We start from the raw sequence: 24,587 nt of genomic DNA, 5'->3' as shown, positions 1-24,587 counted from the left end.
TAGAAAATACTAAAGACGCTACCAAAAAACTGTTAGAACTAATCAATGAATTCAGTGAAGTTGAAAGATACAAAATCAACATACAGAAATCAGTTGCATTTCTATACACTAACAACTAAATATCTGAAAAAAGTAATCCCATTCACAATAGCATCAAAAACAATAAAACAATTAGGAATAAATTTAACCAAGGAGGTAAAAGTTATGTACGTGAACACCACAAGACTTTCATGAAAGAAATTGAAGAGGACACAAACAAATGGAAAGATATCCTGTGTTCATGGATCAGAATAATTAATATTGTTAAAATGTCCATACTACTGCAAACCATCTACAGATTCAATGCAATCCCTATCAAGATTGCAATGCCAGGGGCTGGCCCCGTGGCCGAGTGGTTAAGTTCACACGCTCCGCTGCAGGTGGCCCAGTGTTTCGTTGGTTCGAATCCTGGGTGCGGACATGGCACTGCTCATCAAACCACGCTGAGGCAGCGTCCCACATGCCACAACTAGAAGGACCCACAATGAAGAGGATACAACTATGTACCGGGGGGCTTTGGGGAGAAAAAGGAAAAAATAAAATCTTTAAAAAAAAAAAAGATTGCAATGCCATTTTTCACAGAAATAGAAAAAAAAATCCTAAAATTTGTATGGAACCACAAAAGACCCAGAATAGCCAAATCAATCCTGAGAAAAAAGAACAAAGCCAGAGGCATCACACTTCCTGATTTCAAACTATGCTACAAAGCTGTAGTAATAAAAATATTATGGTACTGGCATAAAAATAGACACACAGACCAGTGGAACAAAATAGAGAGCCTATAAATAACCCCTCTCCATATAGTCAACTAATATTTGACAAGGGAACCAAGAATACTCAATAGGGAAAAGATAGTCTCCTTAATAAATAGCTTTGAGGAAACTAGATAAACACATGCAGAAAAATGAAACTGGACCCCTATCTTACACCATAATAAAAATTAGCTTGAAATGGATTAAAGACTTAAACATAAGACCTGAACTCATAAAACTCCTAGAAGAAAACATAGGGAAAAAGCTCCTTGACATTGATCTTGGTAATGACTTTTTGGACGTGACACCAAAAGCACAAGCAGCAAAAGCAAAAAATCAATGGGTGGGACTACATAAAACTAAAAAGCTTCTGCAGAGCAAAAGAAGCAATCAACAAAATGAAAAGGCAATCAATGGAGTGGGAGAAAATATTTGCAAACCATATATCTGATAAGGGATTAAAATCCAAAATCTTTAAAGAATTTATACAATTCAATAACAAACAAACAAACTGATTTAAAAAAATGGGCGGAGGAACTGAATAGACATTTTTCCAAAGAAGATATACAAATGACCAACAGGTACATGAAAAGATGTTCAACATTGCTAATCATCAGGGAAATGCAAATCAAAACCACAATGAGATATCACCTCACACCTGTTAGAATGGCTATCATCAGGAATAAGAGATAACAAGTGTGGGCAAAGATATGGAGAAAAGGGAACCCTTGTGCACTCTCAGGAATGTAAATTGGTGCAGCCACTATGGAAAACAGTATGACGATTCCTCAAAAAATTAAAAATAAAACTACCATATGATCCAGCTATTCCACTTTTGGGTGTATGCCCAAAGGAAATGAAAACAAGATCTTGAAGAGGTATGTGCACTCCCATGTTTATTTCAGCATTATTCACAACATCCCAAATATGGAAACAACCTAAATGTCTGTCGATGGTTGAATGGATAAAGGAGATGTGGTATGTACATACAATGGAATATTACTGAGCCATGAGAAAGAAGGAAATCCTGCCATTTGTGACACCACAGATGGACCTTGAAGGCAATATGCTAAGTGAAATAAGTCAGAGAAAGATACAGTGTGATATCACTTATATGTGGAATCTATAAAAAGCCAAATTCAGAAACAGAGTAGAATGGTGGTTGTCAGGAGCTGTGAGGTGGAGGAAACGGGAGATGTTGATCAAAGAGTCCAAACTTCCAGCTAGAAGATGAATAAGTTCTGGAGGTCTAATGCACAACATTCAGATTATATCCTTGAAAGTTTTTAAGTAGTTCTTAAATATTCTCACCACAAAACAGAAATGATAATTATGTGATGTGATGGAGGTGTTAGCTAATGCTACAGTGGTAATCATTTTGTAATATACAAGTGCACCAAATCAACACGTTGTACACCTTTAATTTACACAATGTTATATGTCAGTTATATCTCAATAAAGCTGGAAAAACATAGTAACTATGTGGTATGTGAGAAGGTGATAGTACTTTGGAAAAAGAAAAGGTAGAGCAGGGTAAAGGAGACCAGTAGAGCAGGCAGGGGGAAGGTTGTAATATTAAAATGGGTGATTAGGGTAGTTTTCATTGAGAGGGAAGATTTGAAAAAACACTTGAAGGATCTGAGGGAGCAAGCCATGCTGATATATGGGTTAGGAGTGTTATAGGCAAAGGATAAGACCAGGGCAAAGGCCCTTAAGTGGGAAGAGTTTGGTGTCTTCAAACAGCAAAGTGAGGCCAATATGATTGGAGTGCAGAGAGTAAGAAGAGTTGTAGGAGATGAAGACAGAGAGGTAAGGCAGGGTAAGATCATATTTGTCCTGATAGACCACTCTGAAGAACTGGGCTCTGACTCTGAGTGAGATGGGGCCATTGCAGGATACTGAGTAAGGAGAGGCATCACTCTGGCTCCTGGGTGGAGAATAGATTGGGAGTGTCAGATCACGTGAGTCCTTGTAGATCATTCTAAGGACTTGGGCTCTGATTATGAGTGAGACGGTGCCATTTCAGCACATTGAGCAGGAGAGAGACATGATATGACTTACATTTTAACAGGATCACTGCTGTGTTGAGAATAGAGTGAAAGGAAGCAAGTGTAGAAGCAGGAAAACCAGTTAGAAGACTAGTATAGTAACCCAGGCAAGCTATAATGGTAACTGAGATGAGGGTAGCAGTTTTTGAATTTGTTAAAGGTGGTTGGATGCTTGATATATCTTGAAGGTACAACCTCACTCATTGGATGTGTGGTAGAGAAAGAATGGAGTCAATGTTGATTTCATGGTTATTTGGCCTGAGAAACTGAGATGCGGAACAAGGAACAAGTGGAGCAAGTTGGAAGATAGAGAGGAGATCAGGAAGTTGTTTTTGGATATGTTGAGTTTGAGATGCCTGCCAGATATCCTAGTGGAAATGTCAAGTAAGTTGTTAGAAATAGGAGTCTGAAGGTCAGTGAGAGGCCTGGGCTGGAGCTATGAATCTGGGAGTTGTCAACATATAGATGGTAAATCCAAGGGACTAGATGAGATCACCAAGAGAGTGGATATAGAGAAGAGAAAATGACCAAGAACTGAGCTTGGAACCCTACAACGTTTAGAGATTGTGGTCAAGAGGAGGAACCAGCAAAAGAAACCTCTAAACAAGCAACCAGTGAGGTGGGAAGAAGTCCAGCAGAGTGAGATTTGGGCAGTGACTCTCATTTTCCAGATGTCGCTTTTATAGGAGTGTGGATGTGAATCCATTCTTGGTGCTTTCCTGTAGTCTGATACCATCTTCACAATATCATAAACTCCTTAAACTATCTGATGTTGATGCAGGTTTTTCTCTATATTTGTGTCATTTGGTTATTTCAGTAGGGATCTGTTAATGGAGAGGGAGTTAGGGGCTTGTGTTCACATAAGCAAGTCCCACGTTTTTTGTTAACCACACCCGTAATAATTTCTAGGTTTTATTAAGTACTTCCTGTGTTCCAGGCACTGTTCTAAGTCCTTTATATGCGCTAGTGCATCTAACCTTTCCAGCAGTGCTCTGAAGTAGATTCTATTATTGGTCTCATTTTCCAGGTTGGGAAACTGAGACACGGAGAGGGTAAGTAACTTGTGCAGTGTCACACAGCTAATAGCTGGTGGAGAAACAATTTAAAACTAGACTGTATGACTCCAGAGCAGCTTTTAACCAGTACTTCTGCAGCCTTCAAGACATATAAGCACAGATATATACATGCATACATACATGTATGTGCATCTATAGTACATATTTCTTAATTCTATAAATCTCTATCACATCTTTCTGAGCCGAGTTATTCTCTCACTTTAAGGTGATATTGACTCTTCAGTTTACTTCTCAGAGGCAACCTGACTTTTAACATGTCCAAGTTCTTGGGGGACACATTGCCATGGACTTCTCAGCAGCACTCACCATCGCTGGCCGTGCTCTCCTTCCTTAGGCTTTCAGGGCCTGGTGCCCCCAGACTTTCCTCATTTCTCTATGGCTGCTCTTTCTCAGGGTGAGCCAGGGTTCATCTTCCTGCTCTTCAAATATTGGGATTCTCTAGGGTTTTATGGTTCAGCTTCTCTCAAAACTTGCAACCTAGACAATCTCATCTACTCTTATGGTTTTGACTGCCATCTCGAAGCTGCTAATTCCTAAAAATCATCTCTCATGTGAGTCTAGGCCCATTTATCTTGCTGCCTTCTGGACATCTCTTTCAACTCAACTGTTGTTCTAAATTTTTATGTTACACTGTTTGTCACATCTGTCTGACAAGTTTCTAATCTTGGATTAATCCAACTTTTCTCTCTCTCCACGGATGTACCTGTTGCAGAGAATCATGGTCACAAATTCATGGTCACCAATCTCAAACAAGCCATCTCTAAGCTCAGAAAATTCATGTAATAAATGCGACCAGCATTTGTTAGTTACTTGCTATATATCCTCCTAATTCACAGAGAGAACTGAAGCCATGATACAGAAACTTCAAAATCTGGTCTGATTTCCATCTGTTGGGGAATGTGTTCTTATTGCCCAACTAGACTTAACAGTAAGCCTTGCATATAGAAGCTGTGTTATGTTTCTCTGCCTCTCCAGAGCTGAGCACAGGGCCCTGAGGTGCATAGGGACTTGGACCCTAGTTTCAAGTGATAATGTCCTGCATTTCTTACCGCCCTGGCTTATTTCTTGCAGCTGATGTAGAAGGCCAATCTTTAAGACACCGAGACAAACGGCTTAGTTTAAATTTGGTAAGTTTGGCACTTGAGTTCCCTTAAGCCTCAATTTTACCCCAAATTTCCTGACCTATATATGTTCCCTTGAAGTCTTTTGAGACTCAGCACTCTGAATCTCTGAGGACCCTTCCAGTTTCCCCTTAAGACTTGAACTTGTCTGGGAACTACTAGACAGTATTCTACAAGGACCCTGTCAGTTCTCATGGTCCAGACACTCGCCCAACTTGAGGTAGCTACTTAAGACATCACATTATACTTAAAGCATTTGCATAAATTCATAACTCTCTGTCTTCCAGCATCAGATCCAGGAGAGTCATCACCTACCTCACACAATAAGTCCAGAGACACAGCTTGAGTTAGGGGCTTGTCTGACTTTCCTGAGGAAGTTCAGAGTTATTTTCGGATAATTTGTAACTGAAACCCTATGTGCAGTTGCGGCCACCATTGTGGCAGTTTCCATGCCTGTTCTGTGGTTCCCAACCTGTACCTATTCTCTTGCAGCCATGCAGGTTCTCCCCAATGTACCCCACAGCTTCAGCCAGTGCCGAAGACAGCTATGTGCCCATGGGCCCCCAGGCCATTGCCTCTGGTCTTGGAACCCACTGCAGCCCTGATGAGTACATCGCAATGAGCTCAGGAAGCATCTCAAGCCCACTGCCTGAGCTACCTGCAAACCTGGAGCCTCCTCCAGTCAATAGAGATCTCAAGCCTCAGAGGAAACGTAAGCCACCTGACCAGGCCTCTGGTGCAGAAGAGGGGAGCAAGGTCCTGGAAGCATGTGGAAAAGTTTCCTTCCTGACCCTCTCTGGGAAGGAACCATCCCAGAGAGCTGGGAAGTACAAGGGCAAGGAGAAATGGCTGGTATTGAATGGGAAAGGTCAAGGAACCTTGCTGCCCCAGCTTGTCATGATAAAAGGAGTCAGGGGACTTACAGGGACTGTGGCCCTGTAAATACAGCCTATAAAGCCAGGTTCATTCAAGAGGAGTCATCTTTGATTGCTTCCCTAACAAAGGCCCAGAAATAAGTGATGATGGATGGGAATGGAACCCACCTAGCATCTCTTTGTTGAATGTAATTACAGTGCTTCCCTTCTGTAAGGCAGCCAAGAATGACCTTTGACACTAATTCCTGAATGTCAGACCTAGTCATATGCAACTTATCACTCACTGCCCTATGCATGCTCATCAGCAGAGGTGTTTAAGGGTGGGAGAGGACTTTGGCAGTGAGCAGTGTGCCTCCTATGTGCTCAGAGCTCCGTGTAACTTCTGCATCACTCTAAGGCAGCTGCTCTAGTCTGCTAAGCAGCATAAATAGGCAGGGAGAAAGGAGAAGAGGGAAAGAAGAAAATCAGGTCAAAGTAACTTGTTAACTTCATCCTTTCCCACTGTTACCTGCCCAGTAGGGCTATGTGATCCCAAGGAAATCTTTGGTACAAGGACTGTGATCTCTGACACTCCATCTGGTTCATTCCCACCTCTCTTTGCTCTTTGGAAAAACTACAGTTTCAGGTGGTCATGCCCCAAGCTGGCAACTATGTCCCCTAGTCATGCTGATATGGAACCTGAAGTGAGTTCACTCACCCGTTGCACAGCAAGCCAAACTCTGACACTGGGTGTAGTGGAAGAAAGTTGGAATTTTATTATTGCATAGCGCTGAGCAAGGAGAGAGGGCAGCTAACGCTGAAATTCCAAATGCCCTGAAAAGCTAAAAGGAAGGGTTTTTATTGGGGGTTTTAGGTAGGGGAGGGGGAGCATATGGCCTTGGTGGTCGGAGCTTTCCCACCAGCCTATCTTTGGCCTTGAGACTACTTGCAGAGAGGAGGGAGACCATGACCTTGCTAGTCAGCAGCTTTCTCACCAGCCTGTATCTCTTTGAGGGAGGAGATAGTCCAGGTGCTTGTCCTTGACGGTGTCTGTCTCCATGGAGGATAGTGGATTCTGGAGCCAGGAAGCCAGGGAGTAAGCAGAGAATGAGTGTTTTGGTTTTAACCCCATATATGCTGGGTTTGATGTAGGGAAACTGATATCAGGGTTGGTATCAATTTTTATGTTCATTCCTCAAGCTTGAGGGATTTGGGGCAGGGACCAATCTAGCTACTTCCTGCTGAAATGGGGCATAGGTTGTTTGATCTCATTGAACCAGTCTTTTAATAAGGCAGTGATGCTGGCGGGCTCCTGAAGGTGGGCCTGTATCATGTAGGTAAGTAACCAGGTATTTAAGAAGAAGTTTTTCTAGAGAAACAAAAAGAGAAAAACAAGGTTAATGGTTGGAGCAAATTATGAACCAGTTTCTGAGCCCAGGGGGCAGTCAATCAAGATTCCTAGAAGTCAGGGTTGAAGCATCTTTTGCAGTTTGAAATGTCTCTCACAGTGTCATCGGGCATTCAGGTAGCTTTTTGAGTGGCTTACACAGCAGTAGACATGAATCTCTCTTAAGTTTATATTAGGTTCTCCAGCTTCAGTTTGCAAGACTTTAGGAAAAGGGCAGATTTAGTTTTCAATGACTCCAAATGAAAATGATGGTAAAAAACCCTGAAAATGTTAATTTGGAGGTTTGTAGCCAGATATTTCAGGAGACTGGAAGAATTCAAGATCCAGTCAAGTTAACAGATGTAACAAAAATCTTAAAGACGATTGGCAAAACTAAAATCCAATATTCACAAATGTGTATTATAGTTTCTATTGAAACATAATCTTTCTCTCTAAAATCACCCTCAATTTCACTAGACATAGCCAAATTAAGACTAACTGGTTTGCAAAATAAGTCTAGTTTTAATAAATTTGGCATAATTATTTACATAAGTACAGCAAGAGTAGTAATTGATCATATAGGCTCTTTTAAATCTGCTTTGCTGGAACCTTATAAGGAATCTCAGGTTGAACTTTAAGGCCCTCTCAAGACTAGGAAGGCCAGACCAAGAACTTGTCATCAGATTCTGCCTGCAGTACCTACAGATTTGGGTGAATTCCTCTCTTCATGAGGTCCCCAAAATATTAAGGTTCCTTGTACCTGCCAGAGGGAGCGACATCCTTTGCTCAACCTTACCAGGTCACTGGAAATCCACAAGCAAGGTACCAGGCCAATATTTCCAAGTGGTTTTATTCCAGAATGTCAACCTTCATTCCTCAAAAGCTGTCTTGTCATATCCAAGTCTGTATGTTTTTCTCAAATATGACGTTCCAGTCAAAGCCTTGGTAATATAACCAGTGTTTCCAATTGTGTCCTGTCATAAGAAGAACAGATTCTTATTGCACTTATGCAAACAACCATATTTCCATGAGAATAAGAACACTTACTCATCAGGAGTTTTTACATTTTGGAGGGCTCAGAGAGGGAGAAAAAGATAAATGTTTCAATTTTGTTTACAAATTGCTATAAGTCATAGTTCCTTAAGAGAATAGAGAAAAAGGTTTTCTTAAATCTGAAAAAAACCAAAACATCAAAAATCAGCAATATCTCAATCAAAAAGTCATAAAAATTATAATCATCCCTATTAGTTTATTCTGTCCTGTGTAATTGGTTCTTGATCTTAAACTTCTGTCAGCGGTTTGTGAGGCCATCAGTTTCTCTGTTAGACTTCTGTAATTTCTACCGAGTTCAGTTTCACAATCTTAACGTTTATCAGAACCTGTACTCTAGAGTAAGCACCAGAGTCCTCTCCATGAATTTCTCCGAAGATGAAACATATTTGCAAAAACATCAAAGTAAAACAGCAACTGTCTGTAAATAACAAAACATTCAAAAATGGTAACTGACAAAGACACTTGACCATTCTTGTGACATATAATACTTTGAGATAATAACCAGAATCATGGCTGACAATCAGAACAGATCAGAATTGTAGATAATTTTTGAAATATTTATATCAATAACACTCATTTATGTAATACCATTTAAGCAAGTTTATCATTGTTTATTTGACAACGCTTCCCATGTAATTTAACATACTGAACAAGCCTAATTAGCTTAGCATTTTTTTCTTATAGAAAGAGAGTACATTTCTCTGAGAAGTCTCAGGGGTCCTCCGAAAATCCCCAGATAAACTTTCCCTCCTCTTCCAGGTCAAAAGAAAGCTTTTATTCAGGACTTGAACATTTTTGTGTGTTGGGGGGGGGAGCTTGTCAAAAATATTAAAAGCTTTAAAACATTTGTTCAGATAGGAAACAAAGCTCACTGTGAAACTATGTTGAGGTATCCATTCAAAGTGACAACAGAAACAGTCAAGGGGAAACAGAGTTAAAATAGTAAAAAAAAACCTTTTTATAATCTTTTTATCAAGAGCAGATTAAAAGTCTAGAAAAGTTATCCTTTTAAGGAAGAGGAGACCAAATTTTAATTTGTACCAGTTTACTTTTGACATATAAATTCATTTACTTAATTAGATTTACTTTAATCTTAGCCAACTTGACTATGCACAAAATTTTACAGAGTTTCACTTTCACAAACCTTTGGTAACTTTTTTTACATTCAGAATTTGTCCCAGTACTTTAGGACAAATTTATCTTTCTTAACTCAAGAAACAAAAATAGTTCTATTCTTTATGCCATTTTACTGAAAACATACATTTTACTTTCCTTTTATTCAGACCTTTTAGAAATATATGTCTTCTTATAGAAAATTCCTCAGCATACATAAAACGTGTTTATCAATAAGCCTAAGCACCTTTCAGTTTCTTTGATATAAGAAACCAAAGGCAGACAAATATATGCTTAGTAGTTAACCTTTAATATTTTATCTTATGTGGAAATGACCTAGATACCCACTAAACTGTTATTATTGAACTTACCTTAATAAAGCTATAAAGTTTGTTTCCAAAAAGATTTTGGAAGCTGTTTTTTTAAGTATGCAGACTATAAAACATAATTATTGTACTTAAAACTCTTACCCAGTTTTAACAATTACTATTAAAAACTTCATGTGACATTACAGCAATTAACTATCGTCTTCAGTTGTTTTAAGTACATACATCATAATACATATAATTGTTAAAGATTTTTTCCAAAAGCTTTTATCTTTTTACATTTATTTAGTTTACCTGTTCTTAACAGTTATATTTAGATCGTCTACAAAAACCCCATGAGATATTAAACAAAAGTATCTATTATACTGAGTTTTTAGTTTTGCTGATAAATTTTGTAGCAGAGATGACATGAGCTCATTTGAGCAGTAAACCCAGGCTGTATGTCTGCATCATAGCCAATGCTGATAACTTTGAGGACATGTCTATTGTAAATCAAACCAGCAAACTTAAACAGGCTTTCATTCATCAAAGATCATTTTATAACATGTTAAATAACTGTCTTTTAGAAGTTTGTGCATATTAATTAAAGACTGCATTCCATTATGAGGTATTTTGAATCCTCTTCTGAAACAGGTTTCCAGAATGGCCATTACAGTTCCAAATTATCTCAAAAGTTTACTTATTTTTACTTGTTCAATTTTAGATCAGGAATTTCAGGGGAGTTGAAGCGAAGCTCAGCTTGCTGGGAAGCTCAGCAAGAGAGTAGAGAAAAGCAGCAGATTTGGGTTTGGCTGCTGGCATGTTTAATTATTTAATTATTTTTTCTTAAAGAGGCAGTAAAGTATTTCTGATTTTATTTAGAAGCCTCAAAAGATGAAAATAGGCTTTCCGTTGTTGTAGCTGGCTTTTCCAATTGCATATGTAAATACACCAATTTGGGTGAACTGAAATTGGCCCCTTTAATTACATCAATTTTACAAAACTTTATCTTAGTTTTACTAACTCATACTTTTAATTAGAACTTGCATTAGAATTCCACTAACAAGTTTTGGTATTACAATATTGTGTAGGGAAAGCCTTCCCAGTTAGACATAACGTTTATTCTCAAAGCAAATATCCAGGCAAAGTTGACATACCTCTTCATATAATATTAGCTTAAACACTTTAATTTTTATAGTCTTATTAACCTTAGTAGCCTAACTGTTGCCCCAAATAATTGCTCGTCAGGTCATGCTGATTTCTGCCTCCTGACCTTTTAAATTTTTTCAAACTGGGGTGAATAGAACAGGTTTGTCTGATGTCCTTCAATGTTGGGGAGTGAATAGCGGGGTCCCTTTAGCCCATCCAACCTTAGGCAGTGTTTTATTAAAACTTTTGTTTTAACTTTATTTATATCTGTTCCATTTATTCCATTTTTCTTTTAATAACTAGCTAAAGATTTTTATCCTATTGGAATAAGTCCTGTGACTCTTCCCTTTCTGATTTCTCTTTGTTAACTTAATGTTTTTATTAGCATCCATAAGACCAAGAGAAGAAGCTGAGACCCCAAGTTTGATTAAGTTCTTAAGACCAGCCATTGTATTTTCCTTTTAATTTGGTCTTTTCAAGTTACCAGTAAAACAGATGTTTATGATGAGAGCTCTCTAGAAAGTTTCCCAACTTAAGGATCCATTGTTTGGCCTGTTTTTTTTTTCTCCAGAGTCTAAAGAATATTGTGGCCACGTGGCATTACAAAAGAAAATCATCCCTATTTAGACATTGGCTTATGGCTATAGGTCGACCATCAGCCAAAGTTTTTCCCAAGGGGCTCATAGGTGGAATAGATGCAGCACCTCCCATGTTAACACTTTTAAAAGGACAGACAAACAGACAAACAACAACAAATATCAAACAAGTGTTCTTTCCCGAAAACCCTCGGCCACAAATGGAAGCCAAAAACCAAAACCAAAAACCGAAGTGCTTCCAGTCCCAGCTTAGTCCGTGTCCTACACTCGGGGGGCTCCCAACAAATGAAGATCCGCTGTGCAGATCTTCCCAAATGAGCAAAGACAAGGGACCTCGGTTGTGCACACCTGGGGGACTTACCAAAATTTGGCTGGGGCATCACGGTGACTTCAAAACAAACGGAGCCCAGAGGGCTGCCAGTACCCATTATTTTTGGCTGGCCCTGTTGGAAAAGGTTAACACAAAGACAAAAACAAAAACTACCAGCTACTTACAAGAGACGTCTTCCTAAGTCCTGAACCTAGTTTCTTCCACCACCAAAGCAAAAGCGCCGTGGGCTGATGACGTCTGGCTAGCAGCCAGTCACCTGGGGCTGTCCCTGAGAGAAGGGGCTCAAGCAGCTGCAGGACAGCTTCCAAGAGAGGCCTTTAGCCAGAAGCTGGTGTGCCACAGGCGAGACGTCCACCTGGGACATTGTCCCATCTGGGTCGCCAAATTGTTACCGAACCTGAAGTGAGTTCGCTCACTCGTTACTCAGCAAGCCAAGCTCTGACACCGGGGGTAGTGGAAGAAATTAGGAATTTTATTATTGCACAGCCCTGAGCAAGGAGAGAGGGCAGCTAACGCTGAAATCCCAAATGCCCCGAAAAGCTAAAAGGAAGGGTTTTTATTGGGGGTTTTAGGTAGGGGAGGGGGAGCATATGGCCTTGCTGGTTGGAGCTTTCCCACCAGCCTGTGTTTGGCCTTGAGACTACTTGCAGAGAGGAGGGAGCCCGTGACCTTGCTGGTCAGCAGCTTTCCCACCAGCCTGGATCTCTTTGTGGGGAGGAGATAATGAATCCAGGTGCTTGTCCTTGACGGTGTCTGTCTCCATGGAGGATAGTGGATTCTGGAACCAGGAAGCCAGGGAGTAAGCAGGGAATGAGTGTTTTGGTTTTAACCCCATATATGCTGGGTTTGATGTAGAGAAACTGATATCAGGGTCATGTATCAATGCCAGTCCATTCTGGTCTCACTTCCTTCAGTTTGAGTCAAATCGCATTTACAGTGTGCTTGCTGTGTCTGTAATACTGTGCTAGGCACAGGGTGGGATGCAAAGGTGAAGAAGCAAGAAGGATTCTTCAGTCTCAGAGGGTGAGAGATATGTAAAATCCACATGGAAGAAGAAGAAAAATTAAGAAGTCAGTACTAAATAGAACATACCCTTCTTAGGAGAGTCAGAGGAAATAACCATTCATTCCGGGCAGAAACAATTTCACAGGGATTGTAACTTTGAGGTAGATATTGTTTTGCTCAATTAATTTCCTATAGCAATGCTGTCCAACAGAACTTTCTGTGATGATGGGAATGTGGCTATTGAACACTTGAAATGTGGCTAGTGCAACTGAGGAACTGAATTTTAAATTTAATTTAATTTTAATAAACAAAATTAAGTAGCCACATGTGGCTAGTGGCTACCATATTGGACAGTGCAGCTCTATAGGACCTGGTGATTGGATGCACAAAGATATTGGATGGACTTGGGTTTAGGGATTCATTGGGTGGGTGTGAAGGTGGATACCTGGGCCAGGAGGGGCTGGTTCTGACAGGTGTGGCTGCTTGGATGGAGCCTGGGGCTCAACCAGGAGAGGGCAGGTGGTGAAGCCGGGAGGTGGCTGCTTGGTGAATCTGACGCCAAGGTGTCGTGCTGCCAGGAGAGATCTCCCCAGGGACTATATGACTCACACGTCCTTTACAGCTCAGCACCTTGCTTGGGTCTGAGGCTCCTGGGAAACTGATTGAGCAGCAGGAAAGTCACTGTCATAGGCACTGGTAATATGAAGGGAGTTAGTCTCTACCCATGTAGTCTAGTGCAGGCAAGAGATACAAAAGCCAACTAGTCGAGGCAGTGATAGAGAAATACATGCATGGCCAACTAGGCTACTGCAGTGAGTAAGCCAGAAAAACTCCTATCCTCCCCAAGCACAGTCAGTCTAGACCTGAATCAGATAATCACAGATGAATGTATCATCATAAGCTGATGTGGGGCCTGATCTTGTCTGAAGGTCAAAGAAGGCCTTGCTAAGCAGAGGACATTGAACTGAGATCCAAAGATGACTAACCAGGCAGAGAGATGGGGAAGAACATTCTAAGCAGAAGGATCATCAGGTAGACAATGGACTGGAGGTGGGGAAGACTAGAACCTGGGTGATCATCTCTGCCTGTGATAAGAAAGGTAAAATTTCAATTTTGGACATATCGAGTGTGAGGTTGGTGTTGGCATTCCACAAGGTCAGAGAATTTCATCTGTTTTGTTCATACTGTGTTTCCATCACCTAGAACCATACCTGACACATAGTGAGTTCTCAAGAAATGTGTGTTGACTAAATGTACCACCTCATTGTTACCTCAAGCTGGTAATGGGACCATTTGCTCAGTAGTTGTTCTCTCCATTCCCAATAAGGCAGGAAAGAGTAAGACGGTGAAATTTACACTCATCATCAGTGCTGCTTGTTAGTAAACTTGGATCTGATGTGCTAGGTAAGGGGAATGTCATAGTTTCAGTCTTTAGCTTCTGACCTTGAACTCCTAAGAACTTACCATACTGGATATTGTGTGTTATCTTGTAGCACAGCCACCTCCCCTGGACCTGAGAAACCTCTCCACTATCCGGGAACACGCGTCTCTAACCAGGACTCGCACAGTGCCGTGGTACGTCTTTGATTGCTCAAAGGGCCCTCCTCCAGCACAGACACTCTTGGTCATAGTTAGCCCTCTTTGATTAAATGTAGTTGAAAACCACTTGATCTAGCTTAAGCCAAAGGAGGGATGAGATTTATTATCATGAGCTAGAAGTGTTTTGTAGATTACAGAGGGAGGAATATAGCTGAATCTCCCAGGATACTGGAATTGGGAACTAGAGCGCTGCTGGGAACCCGAGGAATCTTCTCTCTCCATCTCTCACATCTGCTTCTCTCTTTACATTTGCTCATTCCTCTTTCTTTGGAGAACTCTTTTCTCTGTTGCATAGTCCTTATGGCCAAAGATAGCTGTACCATAGGTCTCGAGCTTATTTACCTGATACAATTCCAGTACCAACAGAGATAGGCTCTTTTTCAATCTCAATTCACATTTCTTGGGAGAGGGAATTTGTATTGCCCCAGCCTGAGTAGAATCAGCTGTGACCCAGGGGGAAGGGCCAGTAGTACTGATGGTTCAAGGGCTTGGTAGACAAACTCCGAAATGGATCTGCACTCTCTCATCTTACCTTTTAGAAGTTGCATTTTCAGAGTCCTGAGCCTGGCCCAGGAGTTTCTTGGTTCACTCTAAATGCCACAGGACACAATCACTATGTAAAATAAAATTCTGCGATGAGCTATATTTCCAGCCAAGACTGCAAAGAGACTTAACCTGCGCTTCTGACTCAGGAGTAGGACGAAAGTTGACTTACAGTCTTGTTCTCATCCTGACAGAGAAATGGCCACACTTTCTTACTTTTCCTGGTTATTTTAAATGGACACAAGAAAGCCTCAAAGGAGAGTTTTGGGGTTTTTTTTCTAAATGATACAATGCCTTGGTTTGTTTTTAGAAAGCTCATGAGCTGTGTCACAGGAGGGCCTGGAAAAAAGTAGCCTTTGAGAATGGGAGCCATTTGCTCCAAAGTGGAACAGAAGCCGCTGGGCAGTCTCTACTGCTTCAGGAATTGCTTTGGCCGGAAGGAAATTGTATCTGGAAGGGGAGGGCTGAAATCCCATGGGGGTCATGTCAGTTCCTGGCTGGCTTTCAGAACAGCTGTAAGACATTGCTTTGACCTCATTCATATTTTTGTTCTTAGCAATCGAACCAGCTTTCTCTCTCCAGAAAGAAATGGTATTAATTCTGCAAGATTTTTTGCCAATTCTATTTCCAGAGAAGAGGAAGAAAGCTACATCCAAATGGTAATCCTATATTTTACACACTCTTCTTTTCTTCACCCCAATCTATATTCTTATAAATTGATTATAAAGGAAACGTATCCTTCAGAAAACCCTGTGCAATCTTAAAACAAGCACTTGATTGTTATACCAGGTTACAATGTTTTCTAGACTGGAAACAAATTGATTTGAAGCTGGTTTTCTTTCTTGCAGTATTCAGCTTCTTGTACCACTTTGAGACCACAGTATTTCAAGTGCCCCCAGGGCTGAGGTGTATGTAATACCACAGTTCTTTTCACCAGGGCTCTGATATCCTGCTTGACCCCAATAGGTCTATAGTTCCCTGGATGTCTGGAGTCTCAGGTGTAAAAACTCACGTTGGGTGTTCCCTTCCACCAGACCACCTGGTGGCCCTGCCCCGACTGCCTCTGAACCTTTCTGAAGGATGAATCACTTAGAGTCCCGCTGGGAGGGAGCTACAGTGTCCTGGGCTGTGGATATGTCTTAGTCTCTGGTGACTCCTGTTATAGGGTCTTTCTGTACCTGAGTGGATGGAGACCCAACATCTCCATCCTTTGATCAACCATTTACAGTTCCTGCCCTCCGTTGTCCCTTCTGTTTTCTTTACCTTGGATTCTGAAGAAAGAGAGGGGCTTTTAGCACCTCTGGAAATTATCAGGCACTTTAGCCAGAACTGTGCCCACTCTGAAATTTAAAAATGTAGGGAACACTAGAGAAAATTCTCTGGAAAGAATCTCTGAACTTTGAAATTTTGAAAAGAGATTTTAGAAGGACAATGTTCAAGGCACTGTGACTATATATACTTTTGAGAAGACAATTCTGCCCTCCTATACATAAGGATAATAGACAATTAAAGATCTAAAAACAATAATCTCCAGGGAAGTGGTAATTAAATGTTTCATTTTGCCTTTCTATTTGATAAAATTTGGGCTGTAACTGCACTTAACTATATGCAGATGGAAAGTGACTCATATACAAATCTTCTGTGGTCTTCCCAATGTTTTTCACACTTAGTAATAGCCCTTGGGAAACTTCTAGAAGAAAACACTTTTATAAAGGCTGCTGGCCGTTGTACTATGTCTCCAGAGAACAGAAAAAGGAAGTGAATCTATAATCTAATACAAGCAAGTGCAGAGTCATTCCAGACACTAGCAGTACATTTCTAATCTTTGAGATTGTGAGACAGACCAGTGTTTTATTAACAATACAGTTAAGGATTGATTTCTTGCCTAAGTTTATAATAGTTGGTTAATGACTGTCTCTGTGCATTACTAGGCAATATGACCAAGTAGATTAACAGCCCTGAATACTGGCCAAAGGAAGGTAGCTGTGAGGGATCCACCATATAAGTGTGTTTAAAGGCTATCCCATCTCATTCACTTGTGTGTTTTTTTAACTTCAGTAATACGATATTTTCAAATGACGTTGATTTACATTCTTTCACTAGTTCCACATAACAACCCTATATGGTAGACAGAACTAATGTGCTTTGATTTTGATTTTGCACATAATTACACACGTTAGTTTTTTTTCTCTTTGAGGATAAGTTCTGATCTGAATGAAAAAATTTAGACCAGGGGATGAAATACAAGTTTTATTTTATTAAAATTATGTAACCTTATTTAGTTACTTTAAATGTTTGTGAAATTATAGAAAATTTAGAGAATGAGCGTAATTTTAATTTATGTGATGTCTTTTCTATGGGTTTTTCAAACTCATCATTAATTTCAATGGTTTTATAAGGTTTTATAGTAGAATTCTAGACTTCTAAATCTCACATTAAATTTTTTATTATGGTATTATAATACTTTTAGTTTTTAGATTATCTTACTGTGAAATTGACTTTCTCTTGGTGTGCAGTCCTATATCTCAATTCGTGTAACCACCATCACCATCAGGATATAGAGCAGCTCCACTACTCCAAGATATTCCATCGTACCACCTGTGTGTAGTCACATCCTCCCCACAGCCCTAACCCCTGGCAACCACTGATGTATTCTTCATCACTATAGTTTTGTCTTTTCAAGAATGCCGTGTAAATGGAATCACACAGCATGCCATATTTTGAGACTAGCTTCTTTCACTCAGCATAATATCTTTGGGATTCATGCAAATTGTTACACGTGTCGACAGTTCTTTCTGTTTTTTGCTGAGTAGTATTCAAGTATACGGATGTGCCACAGTTTGTTTATCCACTCAGCCACTGAAGGACATTTGTATTGCTTCAAGTTTTTTGGCAAATATGAATAGAATTGTTATAAACACTCTTTTGCAGATTTTTTTTGTTTTTTGGGGGTTTTTTTACTGTAGTAAAATATACATAACAAAATTTACCATTTTAACCATTTTTAGATGTACAATTCAGTGGCATTAAGTACATTCACAATGTTGTGCAACCATCACCACTATGTATTTCATTTCCAGAACTTTTTCATCATTCCAGACAGAAACCCATTAAACAATAACTCCTTAGTCCCTCTCCCCCAAGCCCCTGGTAACCTCTATTCTACTTTCTGTCTTTGTGAATTTGCCTATTCTAGGTACCTCATATAAGTAGAATCATACAATATTTGTTCTTTTGTGTCTGCCTTCTTTCATTTAGCATAGTGTTTTCAAGATTCATCTGTATTGTAGCATGTATCAGAATTTCATTCCTTTTTAAGGCTGATTAATACTCGATTGTATGGATACACCACATTTTGTTTATCCATTCATCTGTTGATGGACATTTGGGTTGTTTCTACCTTTTGGCTGTTATAAATAATGCTGATACAAACATTGGTGTACAGGTGTGTTTGAGTCTTTGCTTTCACTTCTTTTGGGTATATGCTTAGAGGTGGAATTGCTGGATCATATGGTAATTTATGTTTAACTTTTTGAGGAACCACCAAGCTGTTTTCCACAGCAGCCAAAACATTCCCACCAGTAATGCAAAATGTTTCCGGTTTCTCTACATCCTCATCAAAACTTGTTATTTTCCACTTTTTGGTTTATTTGTGGTTTTTTTTGTAATAGCCACCCTAACGGGTGTGAAGTGATATCTCATTGTGGTTTTCGTTTACATTTCCCTGATGATTAGTGATGTTAAGCATCTTTTCATGTGCTTATTGGCCATTTATATATCTTCTTTGGAGAAATGTCTAATCAAGTTCTTTACCCGTTTTTGAATTGGGTTGTTTGCTTTTTTTTATTAGGGTTGTAGAAGTTTTTTAAAAAATATACTATGGATATTAACCCCTTATCAGATAATGATTTGCAGATATTTCCTCCTATTCTGTAGGCTGTCTTTTCACTCTCTTGACAGTGTCCTTTGAGGCACAAAAGTTTTTAAGTTTGATGGAGTCAAATTTATCTTCTTTTTTCTTTTATAGCCTGTGCTTTTGATATCATATCCAATAAATTATTGCCAAATCCAACGTCATGAAGTTTTCCCTTATATTTTCTTCTAAGAGTTTTATAGTTTTAGCTCTTATGTTGAGATCTTTGATCCTTTTTGAGTTAATTTTTGTATATGGTCTAAGGTTAGGGTCCAACTTTATGCTTTTGCATGTAGATATCCAGTTTTCCAGGCTTTATTTGTTGAAAAGACTGCTCTTTCCCCATTGAATGGTCTTGGCACCTTTGTTGAAAATCAGTTGACCGTATATGTGAAGGTTATTTCTGGCTCTTTATTCTATTACATTGGTCCGTATGTCTGTCCTCATTCCAGTATCACACTGTTTTGATTACTGTAGCTTTATAGTGAGTTTAGAAACCAGAAAGTGTGAGTCCCCCAACTTTGTTCTTCTTTTTCCAGATTGATTTGGCTATTCAGAGTTCCTTGAGATTCCGTGTGAATTTTAGGATGGATCTTTCTACTTCTGCCAAAAAATGCCATTGGCATTTTAAGAGCGAATGCTTTGAATCTGCATATTGCTTTGGATAATGTTGTATTCTTAACAGTATTCAATCTTCCAATCCATGTACACAGGATGTCTTTCCATTTATTTATGTCTGCTTTACTTTCTTTCAGCAATGTTTTGTAGTTTTCAGTGTACAAGTCTTGTCTCCTTGGTTAAATTTATTCCTAAATATTTTATTTTTTGATGCTATTGTAATATGAAATTGTTTTTTTAATTTCCTTTTCAGATTTTTCATTGTTAGTGTGTAGAAATGCAACTGAATTTTGGGTGTTGCTTTTGTATCCTGCAACCTTGCTGAATTTATTTTTTGTTTATTATTTTTTTCATGGAATCTTAAGTTTTCTACATATAAGACCATGTTATCAGTAAACAGATTATTTTCCTTCTTCTTTTCCAATTTGGATGCCTTTTATTTCTTTTTCTTGCCTAATTGCTTCAGCTAGAACTTCCAATACTTTGTTGAATAGAAATAGCAAAAGTGAGCATCTTTGTCTTGTTCTTGATCTTGAGGGTCTTTTATAGATTTTTTGTGGATATATGTTTTCATTTCTCTGGGGCAGTGGTTCTCAACCAGGAGTGATTTAGCCCTCCAAGGGACATTTGGAAATGTCTACAGATATTTTTGGCTGCAGCAACCTGGGGTGGAGGATGTGGTGTTACTGGCATTTAGTAGGAAGAGTTCCGGGAAGCTGCTACACATCCTACAATGCATAGGACAACACCTCACAACAAAGAATTATCTGGCCCCAAAATTTAAGAGTTCCACTGTTGAAAAACCCTGCTCTAGGGTAAATACCCAGGAGTGAGATCGCTGGGTCATGAACTATGTTTAACTGGGTCATCAGTTATATGTTTAACTTTACAAGATACTGCCAAAACCTTTTCCATAGTGGCTGTACCATTTTGCACTCCCACTGACAATTCATGAGAGTTCTAGTTGCTCTACTGGAGCATACTTAGTATTACAGTTTTGTTGTTTTTAACAGACATTCTATTAGGCATGTAGTGGTATCTCATTGTGGTTTTAACATATATTTCCCTAATGGAAAATGATGTTCAACATATTTTTGTGTGCTTACTTGGTATCCATATATCCTCGTTGGTGGAGTATCCATTAAAGTCTTTTGCCCAAGTTTTAATTGGGTTGTTTATTTTCTTATTTTGAGTTTAGAGAGCTCTTTATATTATCTGCATACAAGTCATCCAGTAGATATGTGACTTGCCAATATTTTCTCTGAGTCTGGAGCTTGTCTTTTCATGGTCTTCTGTCTTTTGCAGTGCAGAGATTGTAAATTTGATTAAGCCTAATTTATTGGCTTTCTTCATTCATGGACTGTTATCATGTCTGAAAAGTCTTTGCCTAATCCTAAGTCATTATGATTTTTTTCCTGTTTTTCTCTAAAAGTATTACAGTTTTAGGCTTTACATTAAGGTCTGTGATCCATTTTGAGTTAATTTTTGTATAAGACGTGAGATGATGTTGAGGATGATTTTTGCTTATGGATTTCCAAATATTCCAATACCATTTGTTGAAAAGACAATCTTTTGTTCATTGAATTGCTTTTACACTTTTGTAAAAAATCACTTGGGCATGTTTTTGTACTCTTTCTATTCTGTTCCACTGATCTATATGTCTATCATTTTGTCTATATGACAGTCTTGATTACTGAAGCTTTACAGTAAATCTTAAAATAGGAAGTATATTTTTTCCAACTTCAATCTTATTTTTTTTAATTTGTTATTCTACTTCCTTTACCTTTCCATAGAAATTTTGAAATAAGCTTTTGTCTACAAAAATATCCTGATTAGATTTTTATTGGAATTGTATTAAATCTATGAATAAATTTCAGGAGAATCAACATCTGTACTATACTGAATCTTCCAATTCGTGAATATGGTACATTTTTCCATTTATTAAGATTTTCTTTATTTCTTTCCTTAGAATTTTGTAACTTTAACATATAGATCTTATGCATGTTTTATTAGATTTCTATCTAAGTGTTTCATATTTTGGAGCTATAGTAAATGACATTTTTGTAATTTCAGCTTCCAGTTGTCCATTGGTAGTATATAGAAATATGATTGATTTTTGTGTGTTGGCCTTGTATCCTGAAACCTTGCGAAATTCACTTATTAATCATCAGAGGTTTTTATTTTCTTTAGATTCCTTGGGGTTTTCTGCTTATATGATCATCTTAGCTGTGAATATAGTGCTTTAGTTCTTCCTTTTCAATCTGTGTGCTCTCATTCTTTTGCTTGCCTTACCACCAGGCGAATACTTCCAGTACAATGGTCACTAGATGTGGAGAGATAAATCTCTTTGTCTCCATCTTAGCGGGAAAGCATTCAGTCTTTCACTATTAAGTATGATGTTAGCTGTAGGAATTTTATAGACGCTCTTTATCAGCTTAAGGAGACTCTTTTCTGTTCCTAGTTTGCTGAGAGATTTTTTTTTTTATCATGAATGGATGTTAAATTTTATCAAATGCTTTTCTGCATTCATTGATATGATCATTTAGTTTTCTTCTTTAGACTGTTAATATTGTGGACTACAGTGATTTATTTTTGAATGTTGAACTACTCTTGTATTCACTGAATGAATCCAATTTTGTCATGGTGTTTTATTCTTTTTATGTCTTGCTGGATTTGATTTGCTAACATTTTGTTGAGAATTTTGTGTCTATATTCATGATGGAAGTTGATCTATAGGTTCTTCGTAGTATCTTTGTCTGGTTTTGTTATCAAGGTAATACTGGGCTCCTCAGGAAGTGTTACCTCTTCTTCTATTTTCTGGAACAGATTATGTAGAATTAGTGTTATTCGTTCTTTAATTTTTTTTGTATAATTCACCAGTGAAACTGTTTGGGTGAATTCAATTTCTTTAGTAGCTATGTAACACGATCTGTGTAATCTTGGGTGAATTTTGGTTATTTCCCAGAAGGCTTATACTTTTACCTTTCACATTTTGGCCTACCATGCACCTGGAATTAATTTTTCTGTATTATTTGAGGTGAGAGTCAAGTTTCATTTGCTCCCCCATGCTTCTCTAATCAATCTGGCCCCTTTTATTTAAAATTACTATCATTTGCCATTATTTTGCAATGCCAAATTTGCCATAAATCAAGTATCCATATGTGATGGGTCTTTTTATGAACTCTCAATTCTGTTCCATTTGTCTACATGTCTACCTTTGGACAATACCACACTACACAAGTTACTATAGTTTGATAAGTCTTGATATCTAGGAAAGTGAGTCATCCTGCTTTATTTCTCTTACTGAAAGTTTCTTTGGCTATTTTTGGTCCTTTCTAGTCTCATATAAATTTTGGAAACAATTCATCAAATTCTACCATAAAAATAAAAAAATAAATATTATTCTCTGTGGGAAAGTGGTCAAAATTACTTAATCCAACCCTACTAGAAGTGGAGCTACATTTGTTCTATTTTTTAAAATTTTGATGGGACACTTCTGTAGGCAAGGTACTGTGAAAACCACACACTCCCATATAAAATATCTTAAAATGGTAAAGAATATATTTTTAAAATACAAAACTCAACCGACAAGAAAGGAAGGAGAATCCCTGGGGCCAAAAATGTTGAGAAATTACAAAACCTGAGAATCAATAGGAATTACAAACAAGAATCCAATATAGAAATAAGCCATTATTGGAAAGATTGGATTTTGAATGTAAAATAATTGTTTGATATATTTAAAGAAATAAGATGATGAGTTGAAAGTTGGACTGAGTAACAAGATACTATTAAAAGATGACCAGGTGCATTAGAAAAGACCATTTAGAACTTCTAGACATAAAAATAAGGATGAAATTAGAAACTCAATGGTTGAGTTAAACAGACTAAACTCAGAGAGTCATTTAGTAAAACGGAAGATAGTTGTGAAGAAGTTACTAATGGGGGCTGGCCCCGTGGCCAAGTGGTTAAGTTCGTGCGCTCCGCTGCAGGCGGCCCAGTGTTTCGTTGGTTTGAATCCTGGGCGCGGACATGGCACTGCTCATCAAACCACACTGAGGCAGCATCCCACATGCCACAACTAGAAGGACCCACAACGAAGAATATGCAACTATGTACTGGGGGGCTTTGGGGAGAAAAAGGAAAAAAATAAAAAAATATTTAAAAAGAAAAAGAAGTTACTAATAAATCAGGACAAGGAGATAAAAACATAGAGAAAGAAAGTTGAGACATGGAAGATAGTATGTGAAGGCCAAACATTTGTCTAGTCAGAGTTGCAGAAGAAGATAATAGAAAAAAAAAGGAGTGAAGCAATATGTAAAGAGATAATGGCAAAGTTTCTCACAATTCATGAAAGATACCAATCCTCAGATAGTCCAAAAACTCACAGGCAGTTTAGTGTAGTCAAATGTTAGTGGTAGAATGTAGATGGTGGGTATTTGGGTGTTCACAGTATATTTTCTTCAGTTTGGCCGATTGTTAGAAGATTTTCATAATAATAAGTTGAAAAACCCCATGAAGGAAAAATGAATAAAGGCGAGAACAGAAATGAACAAAATAGACAACAAAATTCATTTTTTTAAAAGATGTGCTTTTTTTCTCCCCAAAACCCCAGTACATAGTTGTAAGTCCTTCCAGTTCTTCTATGTGGAATGCCGCCACAGCATGACTTGATGAGCAGTGAGGTCCATGCCTATGATCCTAACGGGCGAAACCCGGCTGCCAAAACAGAGCACACAAACTTAACCACTACACCACCAGGCCAGTCCCAACAAAATTCTTAGAGAGGCTCAACACCAACCTAATTGACTCTTTCAATAGACTAAAATTGAGCATAACCAATCAAATTGCAAATACATCAGAGATTAATGATATAAGCGATTATTATGAACAACTTCATACCAGTGAATTTGAAAACTTTGGTGAAAATAGATAAATTCTCAGAAAAACAATATAAAAAACTGACTCAAGTAGAAATAGAAAACCTGAATGGTTATGTAACCATTAGAGAAACTGAATCAGTAAGGAAATTTTTATTACAAAGGATCATGAAGCACAAACAACTTTACAGGTACTTTCTACTAAAAG

The 24,587-nt window shown here is 38.4% G+C and overlaps 1 protein-coding gene across 3 annotated transcripts in view; it reads left to right on the top strand.

The window, feature by feature from the left end:
* Positions 1–24,587, top strand: part of GAB3 (GRB2 associated binding protein 3) — a 92,883-nt gene that overhangs the window by 54,077 nt on the left and 14,219 nt on the right. For all 3 annotated transcript variants that reach the window (XM_044764182.2, XM_044764180.2, XM_044764184.2), the window contains exons 5-8: positions 4,987–5,042; positions 5,529–5,748; positions 14,323–14,404; positions 15,528–15,630. In XM_044764182.2, the coding sequence (XP_044620117.2) occupies positions 4,987–5,042; positions 5,529–5,748; positions 14,323–14,404; positions 15,528–15,630 (461 nt within the window). The remainder of the gene's footprint in view (positions 1–4,986; positions 5,043–5,528; positions 5,749–14,322; positions 14,405–15,527; positions 15,631–24,587) is intronic.

The sequence above is a fragment of the Equus asinus genome, chromosome X (genome assembly GCF_041296235.1).
Source record: "Equus asinus isolate D_3611 breed Donkey chromosome X, EquAss-T2T_v2, whole genome shotgun sequence".
In the NCBI taxonomy this organism is placed as follows: domain Eukaryota; kingdom Metazoa; phylum Chordata; class Mammalia; order Perissodactyla; family Equidae; genus Equus; species Equus asinus.
The sequence above is the reverse complement of the archived record's forward strand: the minus strand, read 5'-3'. Positions and strand labels throughout refer to the sequence as shown.